The sequence below is a fragment of the Thunnus albacares genome, chromosome 21 (assembly GCF_914725855.1).
Source record: "Thunnus albacares chromosome 21, fThuAlb1.1, whole genome shotgun sequence".
In the NCBI taxonomy this organism is placed as follows: domain Eukaryota; kingdom Metazoa; phylum Chordata; class Actinopteri; order Scombriformes; family Scombridae; genus Thunnus; species Thunnus albacares.
In genome coordinates this window covers 26,603,436-26,625,473 of record NC_058126.1, presented here as the reverse complement: position 1 = coordinate 26,625,473, position 22,038 = coordinate 26,603,436, and the positions used below count along the sequence as shown (strand labels likewise).

The window sequence follows — 22,038 nt, the reverse complement described above, 5'->3', positions numbered from 1 at the left end:
TCTGGCCCTCTGAGTAGCAGTGCTTTTTGGGATATTTCTTTGGTTTTGATTAGCCTTAGTGCTAATGGTGTGATAAACTTCTCTGGGTTCAACATAGTCTGCCAAGTAGGGATATGCAGAGAGCCCAGTATTTGTATTTGTATCTGTATTTGTTGAGGCAACAAAATTATTTGTATTTGTATTTGAATAAAAGTGAAAAGAGGCTTAAAAATCCTGTTTTTGTTTTTATTACACTTTTAATTTTAGAAAATTAAAGTGTTCATGAATAAACTATCTTACGAAGGAGATAGGTCTCGAACTAGAGTCTCCCAGATCATACTGTCTACTGAGCTAAAACTCATCGGCTCATTGCAGACAGATCTCTACCTATCTATACACCCATAACACAGAGACAGCACACCATATAACATGTAGGGAGGAGCTTTGATTCTTGCTTTGCACTTTTCATTTATTGCCTATTTTTTACAATCTAACTTTGTGGAAAGGAGAAGGGGAACAACAGGTTATAGAGAGTCCCTTGGGAGCACTTTGAGTGTGTCAGTAGCTCAGCTTTATCTCTGAGGAACACCCCCAACTCTGGGAGTGATGTCCAAATAAGGAAATGTGCGTCATGTAGCAGGTGGATGTGACTCCCCTCATTTAGACCTGCTGATAGACGTAACAGCAGAGCAGAGGAGAGAAACTGACCTGCACGCTGGTACTTGACATGGGTTTTTTTTCTACCTGAAAACAAAGAATTTTTAAAATATTTGTATGAAATAAATATTGGTAAAAAAACAACAAAAAAACCCCACTATTTGTGCTTTGCCGAATAGCGTATTTGTATTCAGGCACACCTCTACTGCCAAGTTGGTTTCGGAATGCTCTACATTTGATGTAGTCCAGTGTATAACAGTCTGTGTGGATCCGTTAGCATTTAGTAGCTTTTGTACCTTGTATATTACAGGGCTGCCAAGTTTTGACTTGGGGAGTGGGGGTGGGGGAGGGATGTGATGAGTCAATTAACCAACTCTACCTCTGGCCTTATGAACTAAACTAGACTTTTTTTGTGCTAATTTGTGTTTATTGGTTAGCATTTTTGATATCCACTCCAGATATTACACACATTTTTCTTAAAAAAAGATCTATGCTCCTCACCTTGCATGCCTGGTTATGTTTTGAGATGGGGGAGCAACTTGGAAAGATATTTAAGTGGCGCTGAATGAAATGAAATGACCTCACAACTAACCTAAAAACCTATTATTGGGAATCGTGAGAAAGTGTCAGAGTGACACAGACACAGAACATCCCCATAACCACAGAAACTCACTCTCACTCCTGCCTGAGTGTGCACAGCATTAGACGAGAGCCAGATGCTGTGCTGCTGCCAAAAGAGCAGATGACTGAGATTATTCTGAGCAGTATGCATGGGAATAAATAACAATATAATAGATTTGTGTATATTTCTCACTGAATAACTTGAGAGTGGGCAGCCATGATATTAGCTGCTACAGAGTCAATGAATTGCTCACTCATGAGTTTGATGCAGCGTTTCAATGTTCTTTTCAAGTTGAGTTATCCTCTCACTCAGTTGCTCACACTCTGTGCAGCCTACCAACTTCGCTGGGTTGTCATTCACCAGTTGAAAAAGCTTGTATGCTAGGCTAGGCTAGGCTAGCAGCTAAGGCTGTGATGGGACTCCAAAACTTTCCCACGCCCTGAAAGTAAACTTTTGTTCTGTTCCGTGATTTCATTGTAGATGCTTTCAATAGTGCCAGTGTGACTGGTAATAGCTCTCTTTAGAAGAACATTTAGGAAATTAGAAATGCAAGAAAAAAAGTGTAATGCATTATAGCAAGCAGAGAGTTCAGGAAAACAGATCATCTCATTATTAGTGATATCAGTATGCTAACAGGCTAAATTAAGAGCATTAATTAGCTAAATTAGTTAGTATTGACGTTGTGAGCATGTTAGCATGCTGTTGTTAGCATTTACTTCAAAGCACTGCTGTGCTTGAGTGCAACTTCACAGAGCTGCTAGCGTGGCTGTAGAGTCTTTACTTCCTTTATTTCCTGCATCCTTTCTCAATTATTGCAATGATGCTGCCAGGAAAAACTACTTGAAACTATTTAATCACTGATGTAATATCAATTGAATCAGTCCATTTGGATCCACTCTGAAACCTCCTGAACTTCCTAAAGAAAGAAATCATTCTTTAAATCAATGGAAAATCATAAATCAATAAGATATTTAAAGGCATCATGATCATGCCATGAACGTTGTGAGTATACTAGAACACGAGAGTTTATGGTTAATTATAAAGCTGTCTGATTAAGACTGGATTCATGATGAATGCATACTGCAATTAACCACTTTCTGAAGATATTATGTAGGTAAATTGCATCATTAGACCTCTCTCTGGTATGTGTAATCTGTCTGAGTATGAAGTCAGGAGCGTATAGATTTGGCCTAGTTAGTATTAAAATGGGGAGTGATGACAGAGTGACACAGTAATGGCAGCCATTACTCAGAGCTGTCATTGTGTACCCACCTGACTCCACACACCCCCTCCATCTCCATCTCCATCTCTATCTGTTGCTCCGTCTCCATCCGTCTCTCTGTCTCCCCTGACAGCCTTCACTTATGGATTTCAGCGTGTCAGTGAAGCAGATAAATGTGTTTCCGGTGTTGGAGAAAGAGACAGAAAGAGTGTGGAGTATGAAATAAGATGAGGCTTCAATGATCCATTAGGGGAAATGGGGTCGGTGAAGAAAAAATAAATAAAGAAAAAGGAAATATAAATAACTACAGAGCCAGTGGTGGGTACTGAACATAACACAACAATTCCAGCATGTCATAAAGTGAAAATGCAAACAGTGGGAGAAAATGGTGAGACAAAAAAACTATTTGAAAGTATGACAAAAAATATGTTGTGTATATTCCCTGCTACTAAAACACTAGCAGGGAATATACACAACACTTGAAATTACTCATAAGAAAAAAGAAAAGGCTCACAAGAACAGTGCTAGCATGCCTGTGCTAGGCAGATGTGTTGTTTACCATGTTCACCATCTTAGTTTAACATGTTAGAATGCTAAATTTGGCTAATGAGCAAATTGATCACTGTAAGCAGATGATTATTATAACCAATTTTCTTTCTTTTTCTTAATTTCTCATGGAGATTACCAACTTATTGACATTTGAATATTTATCACATGAATATAAAGTAATGAAACAGGCAGCTTCACTATTTACTGAATTTTAATGACTGTTTCAGAATACAGTACAGCTGTTTAAATGCTTATTTCTCTGCTGCATCTCACTGGCTCGTTTTTGGCAGTTTAGTCATAAGCTTCAAGGAGACTATGTTTGTCATTGAGAGAAAATTACTTTCTTTTTCCCGTCATGATTTCAATGTGCACGCAGCACCAGCCTCAGGTAACCAGCCTGAAGCAGACGGTTTGTGCCGCAGGCGCCAGCAGCGAGAAAGTTGAACCAGAATCAGCTTTTGGAGAAATGCAACCTGTAACGCTGTACAACCCTGCCATGAGGGAAGATAAAAACATTATTAGGAAGTTTGATAACATTAAAAGTAAAGTTAGGCTTTACTGAAGGCTTCCTGACTCATTTTAAAAAAGCACACACACACACACATAGAGAGTGGATGAGGAGAGCGAGCAGTACAGTTCATCCTGAGGGGAACATCAAATTGGATGTATTGCATCAAATTTCATGCAATACATCCAAAATTTGTTCAGACATTTCGCTCAGAGCTGCACATTTCAACCTCATGGTGGCGCTAGAGCAAAAGTCAGGAGATTATAAATGTCAGCAGGGTTCATCTTCTGGCAACCATGAAATATGTGCCAAACTTCACAGCAGTCCACCCAGTGCTTGTAAAGACATTTCACTAAAAGCCAAAAATGACAACCTGATGGTTTCACTAGAGGAAAAAATCAGAAAATCACCGTCGTCAGCAGGATTCATCCTCTGGTGAATGTCTGAGCCAAATCTCATGTCGCTCCATCCAATGGTTTGATATACTGAAGTATCAGTCTGGACCACAGTGGTGGAGCGACACACTAACTGAACAACCATGATGTTAGCATGGCTTAAGATATTGTATTAAGATTGTTTTGCAGTCATGCAGACACATGTACATATGCCTTTTACAGTATTATAGTCAGAATGATGGAATACCATCATATGGATACTGTTACAGTTCACTGGAGATGGCAAGTGAAGAGTGTTGTGAGATGCTTTTGAAAGCTCTAGAAAAAAACCCCCAATTAAGTGGACTTTTAGTTAAGAGTATATTGTGTTTGACTTCTAATGAACTTCCATGCTCAAGTCAGATGTACAGGATATCTACAACAACTATTTGGCAAAACATTGTTTCAAGTAGGGCAGTTGTACCAGTTTCATAGGGAGAGTTCTCTGTCAGGAGGACAGATTTACTGATTTTTATGCCCATTTGTAACCTCAACACTCCAGATGCTGCTGTGGTTCTGTCATGTAGCATTCCCTATACAAACTTTAGGGGATATTAAAACTTATATTTTACATGTTATCCAGCAGTGGATGCCTCTTTTGGTGTGATTGCCTGGAATCACAAGAAAACTTGTGTCTTTGACTTTTTTGACCTTTACCCCGTGAACACTGTGTGACTATAGGGGTTGATATGTGGGGCTAGTGGATGTTCTGATTTTTTCTCTTTTGTGAGTGTCAAGTTGTGAGTCGTATGAATCTGTAAGTCCAGTAGGCCTATACAGTCACACGGCTGATATACCAACGCTGAGCCATGCTGTGAGCACCTGCAATCAGATCTCACAGCGAGTGTTTTTTAGTGAAGAATAGCACTACGACCTGAACACTCTTAATGTGAAGCGTCAGCAGAAGCGGTGGTGCGTTCACACTGCTCTGATACCTCTGTAAGGAAGGATCAGTGAACAGGGAGATGAAATGAATTGTGGAGTACTTGCAGGCATCATTTCCTGTCAATTAGCGTGTGTGATGTATACAGTTTGGATCCTGCGCAGAAATGTCCGCCATTAGCAAGTAGAAGTAATATATAAAAAGCCAATAATTGAATGTAAATACATTTAATTTAATTCTATTGCTGAGAAAATGCAATTCATAATTGTTATCAGAGATGAGGTTTGATACAATTAAAAATGTGTATTTACTTACCATGTAATTGTAAAGAATTATTTAGTTTTATCGCTTTAGTTAAGCAAAGGATCTTAATTCTTGCAACGTGTATGTACGCCAGAAAAAAATCTTTATTCATCTCATTTAAAAAATGGAAAAATCCAAATCCACGGATGTGACATCATGAAGTTCATTCAATTAATATAAATTAATAAGTAATTGCTCTGATGAAATAGGTCTGCATCTAGAGCGGAGTGAGTGGTCGAGGCACATATGACGTCTAACTCTGTCTCCCTCCCCCTCCACACGCGCGCGCACACACACACACTCACACACATACACACACACACACACACACACACACACACACACAGAGAGAGAGAGAGAGAGAGAGAGAGAGAGAGAGAGAGAGAGAGAGCTGTCAATCGTCTATTTGCTTACACATCCCTCTAATCTGCTGCGACTCTCTCTCTCTCTATCTCTCTCTCACTCTCTCTCTCTCTCTCTGTCACACACACACACACACACACACACACACACACACAGAGTCTCGAGTCGCAGCAGCGCGAGCAGAGGAAACCAGGGCGAGCGAGCCTCCACCACGATCAGAGAGCGGCTCCTCGCGTGCAGCCGAGCCGTCATGAGCCGGTCAGCGGGAGTCGGTACCGCCAAGGAGGAGGAGGAGGCTGGGTAGGAGAGAGAAAGAGAGAGAGAGAAAGGGTTTCTTCTAATTAAATGTCTCTCGCTCTCCGTTTGCATCATGCTGTACTTCCAGCTGGTGATCATGGCCGGGACCGTCATGCTGGCCTACTACTTCGAGTACACCGACACCTTCAGCGTGCACGTGCAGGGCTTCTTCTGCTACGACACCACCTACACCAAACCCTACCTGGGACCGGAGGACAGCAGCGCCGTCCCGCCCGTCCTGCTGTACGCCGTGGTGGCCGGGCTGCCCACGCTGCTGGTGAGTGCACACTTTCATTTCCAAAAACTTCACCCACTACAGCTGCAAGCTCTCAGATTCTCAGTTATGAAGTAATAATGATCAAGTATGAAATCAGTGCAAACTATGCCCCTGAACACTTCTACTTCTGTTTCTAGACATCGCATCCAAACAGATGCTCAGTACACTCAGATTTCTGCTTAAATTCTATTCTGATCACTGAAGTACTGAAACATCAGTTGACTTGTAAAAAAACCCAACAATTTTTTGATAATCGACTCATGATTGAGGTAATTTATGAAGCATAAACAGCCGACAGTGTCTGGCTGCAGCTTCTCCTCTCAGATTTACAGGATATCATGCCAAGTGAATATCTTTGGGTTGTGATGTCGGCAAAATAAGACATATGAAGACGTCACCTGGGGGCCCTGGGAATAGACTAATCAATTGTTTGATTAATTGAATCAAATGAGGATTTGCACATGAAATCAATTAATTAGCTAACTGAATTAGCTTTCATCTATCTAGAACAGCGCTCCCAACATTTCTGATTAGTGTCCCCTTAAAACAAAGAAACGTCTGACTCTTAAATTCACTGTTTATTTCCCTACACAAGATTATATAAAATATAAAATGTGATAAATATGTTTTTTAATAAACCTAAAGGGATACAATTAATTGTTATAGAAAACATGAAACATAAACTTAATTTGGTGTAGCAGAATATGATTTGGATGAACTCAGATTTATTTTGCGACCCCTCTGTGGGATCCTGACCCCCATGTTGGTAACCACTTATCTAAGAGGTATTATTGCTCATATGTTGGTCAGTAATTCTGACATGATTATTTATTTAGAAATAGCCTCTGTGCAGATTACTGCTGACTTTTCTCTGATCTGAGGTATATTTCTGATGTATTTGTTGATGGTATAATGCTAAAAATGACTAGATCAAATTTAAACTGTCACATTCAGACAGACTTGTCATAGCTCAGTCTGCCGTACTGATTTGATTTCTTTAACGTGGAGCAATGAAAGGTGACTAATGATCAATCAGATGAATTATTAGCTGTCTTCTCACCAGTAATATCGCTCCTGACGTGATTCTTTTTCTTTGAGATACAGCCTCCTCGTAGATCACTGCTGACTTTTGCCTCTTGCCTTCATCCTGCGTTCTCTGTAACTCAGTCTACAAGATCAACTCTTTAATTCTATCTGATTAATTATCGGCTGTTATCTCAGACTAATTATTGTCCCAGTTCTGAATGATTTGTTAAGATACAGACTCCTTTGTAGATTACAGCTGACTTTTGCTTGATCTCTGGTGTATGGTATAAAGCCAAAAATGACAAGATCAAATGTATAATGGCATATAGACTCTGATTTCACTTTGTTTATCTGTATTGATTTAATTTCTTCAAAATGGAGCTGTGAAATCTGATGAATTATTACAGGTCCTCTTCAGAGGAAATATTGATCCTTAGTAATTCTGACGTGATTGAGCCTCCGTGTCTATTATTGCTGACTTTGGTCTGAGCTTTTGGTCCCTGATACAGTGTCAGAAAACACTACATCAAATTTAAAGTGGCTCATAGAGACTGAGTTGCTTTGCCATTGCTCAGTAAACAAGATCAAATGTAAAACTTATCTGTTTAAATGTACTGACATGATTTCTGAGAAATGAATTGAGAAATCTGAACTATTATTGGTTATCTTTTCCCACCATCAGAGGCAATATTGATCCCAAGTGATTCCTGATAGGATGTTATTTTTTTCTTTTAAAAGTTGCATTCATTGTTTTTTTGGCCACTTGGGGGCAGTCCAGTAACGTTAACAAAATATCACCTCATCAAGTATATATATGGCGGACATGTCTGTTCCTTTACATATTCAGCAGACACAAAGCAACATTAGCATTTGGAGTTTTTGTCCACCTGATGAATGTTCACCAGCTAGTCACTAGCTTTGTCCGTCAACTGCCAGGTGCCAGGTAGGTAGTGTGGGTGTTTGTAGGTCTAAGTGCAAGTGTGGGTTTATCAGAGCTTTCTCATTGACAACAGCTGCTGGCTAATTGCTGGAAACAACGCTGATAAGAGTGGAGGGACAGAACCCAAACAGTGAAATTGTGGGCTGTAAAACCAAAACAGTGAGTGAGAAGAGGCTGCAAAGCTTCATCGAGCCGAGGGGAACTGCTGAATTGAGTGATAATTCTCTGTGGGTTTGTCACTATTACACATGACCCATTGTTAATAAGAAAATATTGATTAGCACAGCTTTAATACACAACTTACTTGTAAATTACGGGTGACCTTTGCTTGATATTTACCAGTGTCATAGCTCATTCCACCTGTTTATCTATTGATTCGAAGTGGAGCAGTACAACATGACTATTTTCATTTAATCAGTCTGATGAATTATTTGTCACTAAGCGGTAATTAGAAGAACACATGTTGCCGATGCTCCTTAATGTGATTATTTATTATTTAAATACAGCCTCTGCATAGATTTCTGATGATTTGTGCTAGATCTTGGCTTTCCGTTTTAATCACAAATGAACTGGATCAAATTGAAACTGGACTACAGAGACCTCCTACATCACCATCAAATCTCCCTGGCCCCCTGAATGAGTGATGCTTGTGTTATGTTTCACCGTTCTTTCATTAGCTCTGCCAATTACAATCTGATTGTGCGATGAACTTATAAAATGCAGCCAACAGAGGTGCAGTGTACCTTGAATGTTAAGTGTAGTGATTATTGCTGCAGTGGCTGGTCTGAAACTGACAGCGCAGGCTTACACACACACAGTGACCCTGCTCTGGCTACACGTAGGACTGTCTGTACGCCTCTGTGTCTGTTTCAGCTGCTCGCCTGCCTGGCTGTCTACAACCACACACACACACACACACACACACAGCTGAGCTCACTGTCAATAACTGAACACTGCTCAGGCATCCTGGCACGTCACACAGGCCACAGTCTCACAGCAGCAATATTACATTTAACCAGATGAAGCCACGTGACTTGAATTATCTCCTCCGCTGCCTCAGGAGTTGCTCTTTGATGGCAGTCTTTATCACGCTGCATACTACTTAGTGATGTCATTACATGAGAGATGTTCTTATTCAAGACGCAACGGTCTTCAACATGTAGTGTAGAAGTGTGGAATTTCAATGCAACACATGCATGGTTCTAAACCAAGCATGAGACATGGCTATGTCTGTCAGTCAGTCCGTCACTACTTTGGTCCAGACTCAATGCTGTATGGACTGACATTACATTTTATTTGGACCTTCATGGTCCCAGGAGGATGAGTTCTACTGACTATGGTGATCACCTGATTTCCAACCATGCAGGGGCACTCACAACAATTTTACTCATGAAGATCAGATTACTCTCCATGTAGTTCTACTCAGCCTGTGAAAAGAATTTAAGATGGCATCTGTGGCTCTGGAGGAGCTTTGTCAAGTCTGATAAAAAATAAACCTGATAATATAGTGATAGTGATGATGTCATAGTGATGTCACCAGGCATTAGACCTGAAGACTACGCATCTATAACACAAAGCCTGTGTTACAAACTGGATGTGTTTAGTTTGAAAGACATGGCTGTTAACCATGCAGGGAGGGTCTAATGAAAAGACACCATGGAGTTGCATCATGGGAAGTGTAGGGTCCAGTGTCTTTTGGAGCTTGATTCACATTAGGGACTTAAAGTCAGCATATGTCAGGCTGTGCTGCAAATTTTTCAGTCCATTCTTTTTTAATCTGTCTCTCAAAAGTCCCCCAGCCGTTAAGAAGTCAAGCACTAAATCCCTGGAATACTTCTTTAAAACATAAGGCTGCTGTTATATATATTTTCTTATTATATATATGTATATATATTTCTACTGTCATCAAATATAATAAGACTGAAACCTCTCTCTCCATAATCTCTGACAGCCCTACCCTGTCTGTGGCTCTCAGCCCCAAGCCCATTGATTCTGACTGGAGATGTAAATATTTAAAAATGGCTTTCTAATAGATAGTTTCATTTTAAAAAAAGACAGTTTCCTCAAACAGCAGGGCACTGTATTTTTTTTAGCAAATGTTACTCAAACTTGAGAAAATTCCGAATTTGTTGGGGTCTACTTTCAGCAGCTCACTGACTTTTTAATAGTTTTTAGACAACAATGGAGCTCTATGGCACAGAGGTATAAAAAAGGTATACACACAATACTTGTTAGTAGATTAGGTCACTGTCAGTTTTGTCAACAATAAGAAAAATATAGAATATCACCAGATTTATTCTTCCACTCTAAAGCTTCTTCAAAATCTACCATGAAAAAACAGAATTTATAAAGTTAAGTTTTTAAAAATGATGTCAGGAAAGACATTCGATTGCACATGAACTATTACTGTTTGCAAACCTATATCAATACATGTAAAAGAACCTTTTAACCAGCACTTAAACACATCACCATACCTGATATTTCAAATCAGCCCACATTGTTACACCGTCATTGTCATTACAACACCAAAGATAAGGCAACTCTGACAAATACCAAATCAATAGTTCGCTGTGATGGATTTCCTATCGGAGCAAGTGTCACGAGTCCGCAAGTTAGTTTCCAAACTGCTCTGAAGTGAGGTGAAATCAATGGATGCTTGGAAAGTAGGAAATAAGTTAAGTCTATACAAGGTGTGCAGTGGAAAGTGGTCTACAAGTGTTATGCGAGGTTACAGGAAAATAAACTCTGTGGAGAGAGTGCTACAGTCTCTGCAGTTGCATGTTTCCAACAGGAACTCAGGGGAATTGTATTGTTTGTTAATGAATATGAAAAGCTGAATACATGTAATGAGTAGTTTTGTTTCAACTCTCCCAGTGCTAGATGGAACAAATCATTCTTTAAAACTACTACTAGAAACTTGGTAATTTACCACAGACTGACTGTAAATTTGACCTACAATGTAATTGCAAATTTTTTTAACTGTGTTTAGTTTTACTTTCATCTCCGCTGCTCCTCAAGGGTAGTTGCTAGTAGTACTAAAAGTTAGGTTTTGATATTCAAAAGTCTCTCTTGATGCAATACTCACATGCCAAAATGTGCAATGAAAGAGTTATGGGTTGCTGTAATCATTCCTCCTCTCTGTGTCCCTGATGGCTGTGAAGGGATTGCCTCCTATCTATGAGTACACACCCTTCATTCTGTGTAAAAATGCTGCTGAAGCATTTCGGCTGCTCTGAACACCCCCGATTTACATATACAGAGTCAAACACCAGAGAAGCGTTACCATTGTCAATTAAACCACTACTCAGAGACTCAGACGCCCAAAAGCGGGGAAGTTGATGAAGGTTTTTAAAAGCTCCACTGCCTGGTGCTGAAAAACTTGACCCACTCATCTTTGTCTCAACTGAACTGATTCTATTTCATTTGGATTGGTGTCCTGGAGCATTGCCACATCACATGATAGAGATTTCAAATGTGTAATGACAGCACTGCCTCTACGTACACATGCATCATGCACTGTGTGTATGGTACCAAGTCATGCACTCGGAACAGTTTGAAATACGTTCACAGGATCAATAACTCATAAGCAAAACATTGTTAAAACACAGTCAACTCCTCTTTCCTACAATAGCAAGATAGACAACAAACTACAACCTGACATTCACCCAAATTACTAATAACATTGTTGTCAATGTACAGCCGACTGTGAGACGAGTGCACAGGGATTTCTAAAAAGTGCAACACCAAAAAGAGATACTACAAAAACATTCAATAACTTCACTGTTATACAGTGTAGTGTGCCCAAAATCACTTCACACATCAATGGTCTCCTGTCGGTTATACTACAACACTTAGTTTGGAAAAATGGGCTTTTTCAATATTTAAGGGGAATTTAAATATTCAGTAACTTAAGTTCACTTCAGTTTTTCTTATTTGTATTTATTTATTTGTATTTATTTATTTATTTTAACAATAATGGTAACACTGATAATGAAAATAATCAATAGTAATGAATTATACATTAATTAATGATTAAAAATTGGCTTATTATTTATTTTTTATTTTATTATGTTTTATTATTATTATTATTAGTTTTTTGCCTGTTCTATAATTAGTTCTATAGTGTAGTATATACTGTTATTGTATAGCACTGATTTTCTTATTTGTAACATTGATAATGAAAATAAAAGAAGATTGCACTTCCAAATATGTATGTGATTTTTTTTTGAGGGGTTGCATCACAAAGCAGTTATGTTTAGGGCACCAAGTGGCCAGCAGTGGCCCTGTGTATCTGAGATCCCTTTTACATTCTAGCTAATTAGATTAATATTATTGGGTCCTGTTAATTTTACTATAAACTTTTACAGTTTTCTCTTTGTAAACTCTGTACCAACATAAAGGGACAAACAAAGAAAACAGAACATTACATGTAAGTGCATAGACTATAGAAAATATGCTACGAGGTAAAAGAAAAATAAACAAATTATTTAGATAATATATTTATTTAGATAATTCAATATAATTGTTCATTGTGTAACATCTGAGTATCTGATATAATTATACCAAGGAAATGATAATAATAATAATAATAATAACAATAATAATTAGCAGGCTAATAATAATAAAAAGAAAAAAAAATAAAGAAAGGAGCTAGTGCAAATATGCCTCTAGTCATTTCATTCATATTAACCAAAAATTTTGGGTAGTCTTCAAGTCTTCAGCTGCCTCTGATGTGTTGTAGGAATATTTCACCCCTTCAATGGTGACGATAAGCCGAGCGGGGTACAAGAGACCATAGCGCAGATCCGTTCTCCAAAGTTTCCCTCTGATGTCATCATATTCTGCGTGCTTTCCTTTAATCTCCACTGGTGAATCCTTTGTCTGTCACTCCACCTCAGCACATGTTCAAGATACGGGCGCAGTGGCTCTGTTGGTGCCGGGCGAGGACGTAGACTGCGGTGCTGTCTTTCAACCTCTGGTATCAAGTCGTTATTTTTAAGATCCAGGATATATCTCAGTATGCCACCCATCATCTTGTCTGGGTTACTTGTTTCCAGTCCCTCCAGGCCCACGAAAACTAATTGTTTCTCCTGTGTCTCCAGGTTGGTAAACTTTATTTTTAAAAAGTTCACCTCTTTGGTTAAGTCTGTCAAAGCTTTACTGTCGGCAACGTTCTGATCTTCTAAATCTCAGATTCTTTTTTCTGCATTGGAAACTCTGTTCAGGGTGACTCGTCTTTCATTGAGTTGCCAGGTTCTCTTTGTTCAAACGAACTTTCAAAAGAAGTAGCTCTGCCCAGCCAGATGTCTCCTCGCCTGTCATAGTCTGTTTGATTGCTGCACACCACTTAGTATCTTCTTTCGTCTTAGTTAGTTCTAGTTTCTCAGAAATAACCAGCACTAGAGAAAAGCAAATGTTCTGTAACATTTAGGAGCGAATTGTTTTCTACTCAACTTATTTACTACTCAACTTTGGTATTTTAATTTGTCATGTGCTTGTGGTTCATGCTTTTTTCTCATCTATAGATCGTCATTCTTATAAATATTCAACATTAATGTTTCTTTCTTCAATACACCATACCTATGATTATAGAAGGCATAATCATAGATTAGTAACAGTACAATTAGGTGCACCAGCAGAGCAGCGAACAGAAAGGAGCCTTTCTGCTCTGCGATGTCTTCCATTTTTATCATACCTCTCTGTTTCCATCACAGTTATGTATTTAGGTCATTTTGAAACTCTGTACATGTTTACAGCCTGTAATGCTGTTACCCTGTCTTACTCTGTGTACAATGATGCAGCCAAAAAAGATCCAGTGATTTGACTGACAAAATTTGAGTCAACTGGAGATTCTGGACTGATGATTGGGATCATAGGCATTTAGGTGTTCAGCCCTATTAGTTAGTAGACAAACTGAGTCTGTATCTTCGTCCTGGGAGTCATGTGTCTGGTGTTTTCTACATGTGACTACCAGGAAGTATCCCTCCACCATGTATCAGCAAATTAGCATTGTTTGTACAAACACAAAGACTGAATTTCATATTAAAAAGACAGTAACTTTGGAGGATTTATCTAACTCTGCTGAGACTTTAGAATGCTTTTTTGTGTTTTGACCTCCTTCTCTTACACTGACATTGCTCTATGAAGGCATCTCTTATCTGGACAGGAGGAATGATTGCAGTGATAATAACTCTTTCAATGTACTTATAGACATGTATTTAGAAAGACTTGAGAAAAAAATCCTTTAAAATATCAATCAACATCATTCTTTTTTATCTCTTTAACCCCATCAGCCAAGAAAATCTCTGTAGACACAATGTCCCTGTTCTTTAGGAGAATCCACAGACTTCACTGTTAACTGGTTTCATTGGGACTGTTTGCTACTGAAGTACAGACGGCCATATGTCTGTCTGTCTCTGCACAGAGGGACACATCCTTGAAAACTGTGAAAGCACTTGTTGCTCAGTCTTCACACTAGAACATCAGTGATTTGTTATCACTTTTGGCCACTTGGATAGCTCAGTGCTTCTCTCAAGGGTAGGAGGGGAGTTTTACTAATCCAGTTTACTCATGCAGACTCTCACAGTCCTGCTTTCTACAAATTGTTGATTGTTGATCTGGTGTAAAGACAGAGAAAGATCAGACAACAAGACACTCACATATTTATGTATATGGAAAGCCAAGTTGCTGTTCCAGTAGCTTCTAGTGTTTTGTAGATGTTTCTACCATATCCATGATATCCCCTTATATTTGCTTCTGATGTCATCTTCTTAGCTGTAATCTCTCGCTGTCTATGCTCTTCAGCCATGTCCATTCTCACTACTAATTGGTGGTTACTAATTGTCTTACATGAACACAATGTCAGTCTGAATTAAAGCTGCAAGCAGTGTTGGTCAGAACCTCACACTCTGGCCTGTCGGGATCAGATCATTTTGCTTTTTAAAAATGACGGATATTACTTACAAGTGTGGTGTGCTTTTATTTTGAAAGTTTGATTGACGTGTACTGTCAAGTGTGTAGAGACAATAAATAACTGCAGCTGGACACAGAAAAATACTCATATATAGGAATAGAGAGAGTGAGCGAACCCACACCTTTTTGAACATTTACTGCTTCCACATAGTTTTAGATACAGACTTCATTTGAACTTTAAATGAGTCACGAGACTTTGACCTACAAATCTTGAATTTACATGTTTTTTCTATCTTTTATTGTTTTTGAGATATTAGAGTGTGAGTTTTAGAGTCTTTACTTGCTCCTCCTGTGATTTTATAATGAGTGTGTATTGCGGAATGTTCCACAGCACTGAGGGAGTGACATCACCAGGAGCAGTTGGAGAGGAGGATTTTAGAGAATGCTTCTTGTGAAATCTCCTCATAAATCCCATGACTTTGGCCAAATCTTACATTATTCATGGTGAATCCATTGATACAAGTTTGAAAGTGGTCAGACTTATACTTTCGACATCAGAACCATTTGTTTGACATAAAGTTCATGCCCATAGATTGCCTCCCCATTGGTTTACATTGTAAGGGTGATGTGGCACTGCAACTTTGAAGGCTTATAAAATCCAAACCATTCAAGTTATTACAAAGTTTTTAACAACTTTTTTTCAGCATAGTGTCATAAGTCATCTATTCAAGTTTGAAGCCGATACCATCAACAGAGGAGATAGCGTTTGTTCGGGGGCAAAATTGGGGCAAAGTCTTATTTTGAAAGGCGAATTGCGGACTTCCTGTTGGATTTAGGTCAGGGGTGTCAGTGTATGATTTGTAGGTCTTGATGAGATGAATAATTGAGTTTTTGTTTGATCTCTCTACGACATTCCTACGGGCTGTGGCGGCCATTTTAGTTACATAGAGAGCACATTTTGGAACTTTAGGGGTTAATTATTACATTTTATCAAATTTTTCACTAGACCTGATGTGCATGCCAAATTTGGTGGGTTTTTGAGCATGTTTAGGGGGTCAAATTTAGGGCTGTTTTATGGTAGTCTGCCTTTTGGGCTCGGTCCCTAATAATGAGGTGAAAACCGACACAGTGCAGTTTGATTATGAGGACTGGCTTCAGTCTGTCAAACTGGGGACCTAAAACCCATAGCAGCGATGGGAAATGATGTTTGTTTAAGTCCAACTGAAATCACATTTAGTCACCCTCTTTGCAGTCAAAAGTAATGTCAATGTGTTTTTTTCAATGTATTAATAGTTTTTCATTATTGAAAAGAAGACAAAATCAATTTGTTATATATTTTTTGGGTGGGGTGTATTTTGGTTGGGGAATATTGCCAGGGTAGGAATGGGCTGGAAAAGGAAGGAACACCTGCGCTTTCTAATGCAATCCAATTCAGCAGCTCTGCCATAAATTCTACTTTTACAAAATGTATGCATTCCTAATAAAGTGCTCAGTGAGTGTGTGTGTCATATGTATGTGGATATACTATATTACCTAGCTGCACCTACATACTGTGTATGTTTAAAAGATGTAGTAAATGCGAAACTGTGTTTGACAGCAGCTGGTGGGGCATGTCTGTGTTTGACTGAGAGTACAGTAGCTGATAGGCTGCCAGAGTGCAGGTGTTACACTGTATGGAACAGAGACAAAGTAAACAAATTGCTGTATCTACGCCATGGGCAGACAGTGGGCTGTATTTTCGTGAGGTGCAACAACCAGCACAAGCAATGCATCGACAGTTTGGTATTTTCCTGACCTTGAAACTTGCTTTGTGTGTCTGTGTGGTATTTTGGTGACCAGCACAGAGTGCACAGTGACAGGTGGGAGGAGAGGGGCAGACAGGTGGGAGGTTTATTTAAATGTAGCAGCGCAAAGCCAGTTGTTGTATTTTGGTGGAGATTTGGTCATAGACGTTGAACTGAAAACAGATGTCTCAGAACCGCATCTGTTTCTGGCGCAGTGTCAATCCACTGCTGCTTTGGTTATTTTATCAACAGGATCAAACTAATTACTTGCTGTAGATGTGCTGCAGCAATGGATTAATGCTTAAAATATGAATAATTTATTTCAATTAAACACTCTCCAACCAAAACTGGCACAGAAAATAACATTTAATGTGGTTAAAGCAGGGAAGTCAGTAAATCAGACTGCATTGATCTATAAATGATTACACTGTATACGAAGCTTCTCCCTCAGTTCATTAAATCCCTGCAGCATCTGAAGCCAGCATGTTGATAAATCCGCAGCTTCTGAGAATGACACAAGGCTGCTACAGTATAAACACACACATCTCTACACACATCAGACTGGTCAGTTATAACTCGATATTCTCCTTTTTTAATGAAGGAGATGTTGGGTTAGCAGCTCATCAGCCTCTTTTCCAACTTTCTTTGTAAAAAAAAGGTGGCATCTCAGCAGAAAACATTGCAATGCAAACACTGTTGTGTAACATTAATTACTAAACTATGTGACTGTGTATGAAGTGAGATACATTAGAATTATTGCCGTCGGTCTTATATAATCATAAAAACTGCTTTACCAAATCAATTTCTTTTTTTAAAATTTCTATTGTTATTATAGTAACTAACTGATGAAAAACATAGTTGTCTTTGTCTTTGGCTGCAGATTTGTGGCGACGTGTGTTCATGTCGTGATGCTCTGAACCATCTAGACATTTCCTGAAGAAAAGCTTCCTGTTTGTTGAGCTGTCATGAAGACGTTTAACTGTGATTGGCACAACTCTTTCAGAGCTATGAGAGGAGTGATGTGACTGTCTGAGATAGTATTTATTAATCACCACATCCGCTGATCTATATTCACCTTCACCCAGCCCTTTTGTACGTTGTGCTGCTGCATATATATGAACTAAAATAGCAGGTAAGCATGGAGACACCCACACAGTCCGTGCGCCAAGAGACGTATCACCTTGTGCTTGTCATTGCACTTGCACAATTAAAATGTGGTATTGAAGAGTAAGAACCACACCAGCATCTAACAGGTGACATTTGTAGCTATGTGTACATGTTTTTTAACGTGCTGCAGCTGAGCAATAAGCTATCTAGCTGTTAACTGGTAAATATTTGTTTGGTGTCTCTCTCAGGAGACGCGTGTTAATATTTGTAAGTCAAATAGGAAGGAGGAAGCTTGAAAGCTAATGTGGATTGTTGTTTAAAGTCTGTGGCTCTAGTGTTGTGTTGCAGGCTGCTATCAGGCTCAGTGTGACCGTCTTTGCCAATGACAGAATGTTATGCAAGATTTCATTGGCTGTAGGGAAATAAGTTCTCAAGCTACGTAGATGGATAACTAATGGTGCTCAGTCAAATGAATGCAAAACTAGGAGGCGCCATCATGAAAACCAAAACATAGAGAATTAGATTTAAAATATAATAAACATTTCTCCCTTTTGATTCCAGATTTTTTTCTCAAAGGAGACCAGAGAGCAGTTGATTCACAGAGCAGATATGTATGCTGTAGTAGACAAAAAAGCTCTACTTTTAGTTGGACATTAAAGGCTGCTAGAAAGCATTTATACCATTTTGTAATTGCTTTGGCTCAGTTTTCACAAAATAGTTTCAGTGTGCAAAAAAGAGCCAAGAGTATAAGACACTAAATCACACTCTCAGCTCTCAGTATACAGACACCTCATATAAGTAAGTGTCAGTGCTGATGACTAAGCATACAGTTCACTGACATGAGTTAGTAAACATTTCTCCTTTTTTAAGCACAATTATGTGAGCAACATTACAACATGATTGCTCATTTAAAAAAGTATAATGCTGCAATGTACTGAGTGTTTGTTACAGTAGTCTAAACTGTAGTTTAATGTTAAATGTTCTCCAGCATTACAGCATTACTGTAGCTTACTGTATTTTTATTTTCTTTTGGTGTGAAAAATCGAATTGGTGTCTTGCATTAAAATAATCTTTTTGGTCGATACAGAACAGATACAGTAAAAGCAAAAGCAGTGAAGTACAGCCACAACCAACATTTTGTCTAGACTCTAGACTTCATTATCTGTATTTGCATCATGATTTTTATATCTACATTATCTCAACTGACTTCTGCATAAATTGCATTTTTTCTTGTTGCTATTTGTATAAACTCGATTTAGTAACCACTGCAGACTTATGACATTAGTTACTATTTCACAGCAGTATTTGATAATGAGCATTTGATTTTAAAATGCAACAATGATTTAAATTCAGTGATAAATGTATGCAGTGTTGTGATGCTCTGATAAATTTACTGTGTGATGTATTACCTCATTTGCTACAGATGTTTTCATTTTGCAGGGAACGTGAGAGGGAGGAAAATGGATATTGATGGAAAAAACGGAAATTGATAAAAATGGAAATTCATACGTACTGTAAATACACATTAATATTACATCATTATTCATCCCTGTTTAGATAATTGGAATAAACCACACAGCATATTGTTGAGAAAGGTTATTTTGTAGGGCTGGATTAATTTCTGTTATAACAAATGTGAGAGTGATTTGTAATGATATATATATATATATATATATATATATATATATATATATACACAGTACACACACATTGGGCTCTCTACACACACATTTCTACTCAGCAGTTTTCACAGTATAGCACATGATACACATGATAAGCAGGTCATGGACATATGCTCAACACATCACACACCGCCTGTCAGCTTGACAAGATCTTACATCCGCTTATGCAAAAATTGAATTCAGCTATCCAGTGAAGCATAGTTATTCTCCATTTACATTTGCAGATCTTGCAAACTTTAATTCTTACTTTAGTCTTAACATAAATCTCACCATTTTCCTGCAGTGTCACTTGAAGTTTTTTTTTTTCATTTTTTTTGACACCTCACATCCTTGTTTCTGCATGTTCCCTTTGGCTCAGAAAAGTCCTCAGCAGTTTGAGTATTCTCTTTCAGAATACACATGTAGATGAGTGATACATGTGATTGGCAGCTTGAAAATCATGAAAGACTCTGTATAACCAGTAGTGTTCCCAGTTGGGCTGCTTTAGGGGCTGATGTGAAATGAGCTGGCACATTGTGTAGATTGGTAGTAAACCCAGTTGACTTGTTAGAAGTCACTTGTCCCATCACAGAATGGTGAAATAAGTGTATGTGGTTTGGAGCTACGTCCATTCACTTTGCATGGAAGTGGATGGATGTTTTCTCAAGACAGAAGAGGACACTTTTGTTTATCTGGGATCTGGTTGTCTCTGTTGTTAGTGATTTTACAGAGAGACTGTTAGACTCAAACAGCCTTATCCACACAGGACTCAGCAGCTGTACTATATATGCAGGGGCCAGGCCATGCATGTAATTGGTAAAATTTTGAAGTCAGTTCTGTGTTTTACTGGAAGCCAGTGAAAGGAGGCAAGAATTAGGGTGATGTTTGACTGAAGACAAATTCATGTTTAAAGCTTAGCTGCTGCATTTTACATCAATTGATGACAAGTTAGAGAGGACTGAGTAATACAAGTAAAGAAGGAGTTACAGTAGTCTAAGCAAGAAAAGATTAAGGAATGCACTAGAAGTTCCATGCTGATTGTATTGGTTTGATTTTTGCAATATTTCTCAACTGAAAGAACCAGGACTGAATGAGCTGAGTAACATGTTCAAATTTGAAATGTTGGTCAAAAAGGATACCAAGATTTTTAGAGGTGGTCTTGATGTGGCAAGGGAGGGAACCTCAGTTTTGCCAAAGTTGAGATGGAGTAAAGTCAGACATTTGTATCAGAAGATAGGCATCAATTAAGTTAAACAAGTAAAGCTGTGTTTCATCAGCATAGCAATGGTAAGAGATACCACTGGAGAAGTTAAGCAGACAGCCCAGAGGAAGCATATATAATGAAAACAATAGGTCCAAGTGTTGACCCTTGTGGGACTCCATGGGAGGGGAGCGGAGGACAACACATAATTGTTAATGTGAACATTGAAATGTACATCAGACAAGTATGAGGAAAACCATTTGAGTGCAGTACCAGAGACACCAACCACTTCAGTAGTAACATCCAAAATGACCAAACCAAAGTGGACTGCAGCAACCACAACACAAAGTGGTCACAGTGTAGTCAGCCATTACACACAAATGTTGCAAACTTACCCCGAACACAAAATTATCACAGCTGCACAAGACAAGTGACCAAAAAAAAAAAAGTAGACTCATCTCACAAAAGAAGATCACAACCAAGTTGCTGTGAAAAGTGCAAAAACTAGGGGAACAAACTGTAAAGACCCAAATCCCCTACAACAACCTGCCCAGTGGCTACCTAGTCAGGGTGCTCAAAACTGAAACTCCAAGGTGCTGAACGAACGTGCAACTAAACAAGCATCAACAATGAGAAATGATCTAACAAACGAGATAATCACTACCCTCAAACACAATTACTTCACCTCATGGATGTTCATATCCCGGATGAGCCTTAGTCAGCTCTATGGGGTGAACAACACTCCACCATTTACCCAAAGTAAAACCCTAACACCTTTTAAAATACCAAAACCATGGGATTTATTAAGAAAAACAACCAAGACACTAAATAAATACTATAAACAATCAAAATACAAAAACACTAAATAAAATAAAATCCCAGGCTGAGAGGCAGCAAGACCAGCAGTCCATAAACAAGAAGCCTCTCTGTGCAACAGGAACCTGGAGCATTTAACTCTTCCTCCCTGGCCAGGTGCACCTCATTGTGGACTGATTATGTGGAGGAGACCTGGGCAGAGCAATAGACAGAGATGAAAAGGACAAAAAGCATAGGCAACACATACAGCCGTAACAGTTAGTTACTTTAAGCAGTGCTGTTTCAGTGCTATGTTTTTGACAGAAGCCCGATTGAATTTTATCAAAGATATTGTGTCTCTTAACCAGTTGTAGAAGCTAGTGAGTGACAACTTTCTTAAGAATTTTAGAAATAAAGGAAAGTTTGGAAATGGGCCTGTAGGTAAATAAATCAATGGTATCTGGGTGAGATTTAAGGAGAGGGAAGACACCGGCTTTCTTGAAATAGTCAGATATGCA

General features: G+C 38.7%; 1 protein-coding gene across 2 annotated transcripts in view; it reads left to right on the top strand.

Annotated features, from left to right (window-relative positions):
- The window catches only part of plppr5b (phospholipid phosphatase related 5b), a 175,396-nt gene that overhangs the window by 50,183 nt on the left and 103,175 nt on the right, over positions 1 to 22,038 (top strand). The window contains exon 3 of one of the 2 annotated variants that reach the window (XM_044339522.1): positions 5,906 to 6,094. In XM_044339522.1, coding sequence (XP_044195457.1) covers positions 5,906 to 6,094 — 189 coding nt within the window. Of the gene's footprint in view, positions 1 to 5,509; positions 6,095 to 22,038 lie in introns of those variants that run through there. The other variant, XM_044339523.1, reaches the window with a different exon arrangement.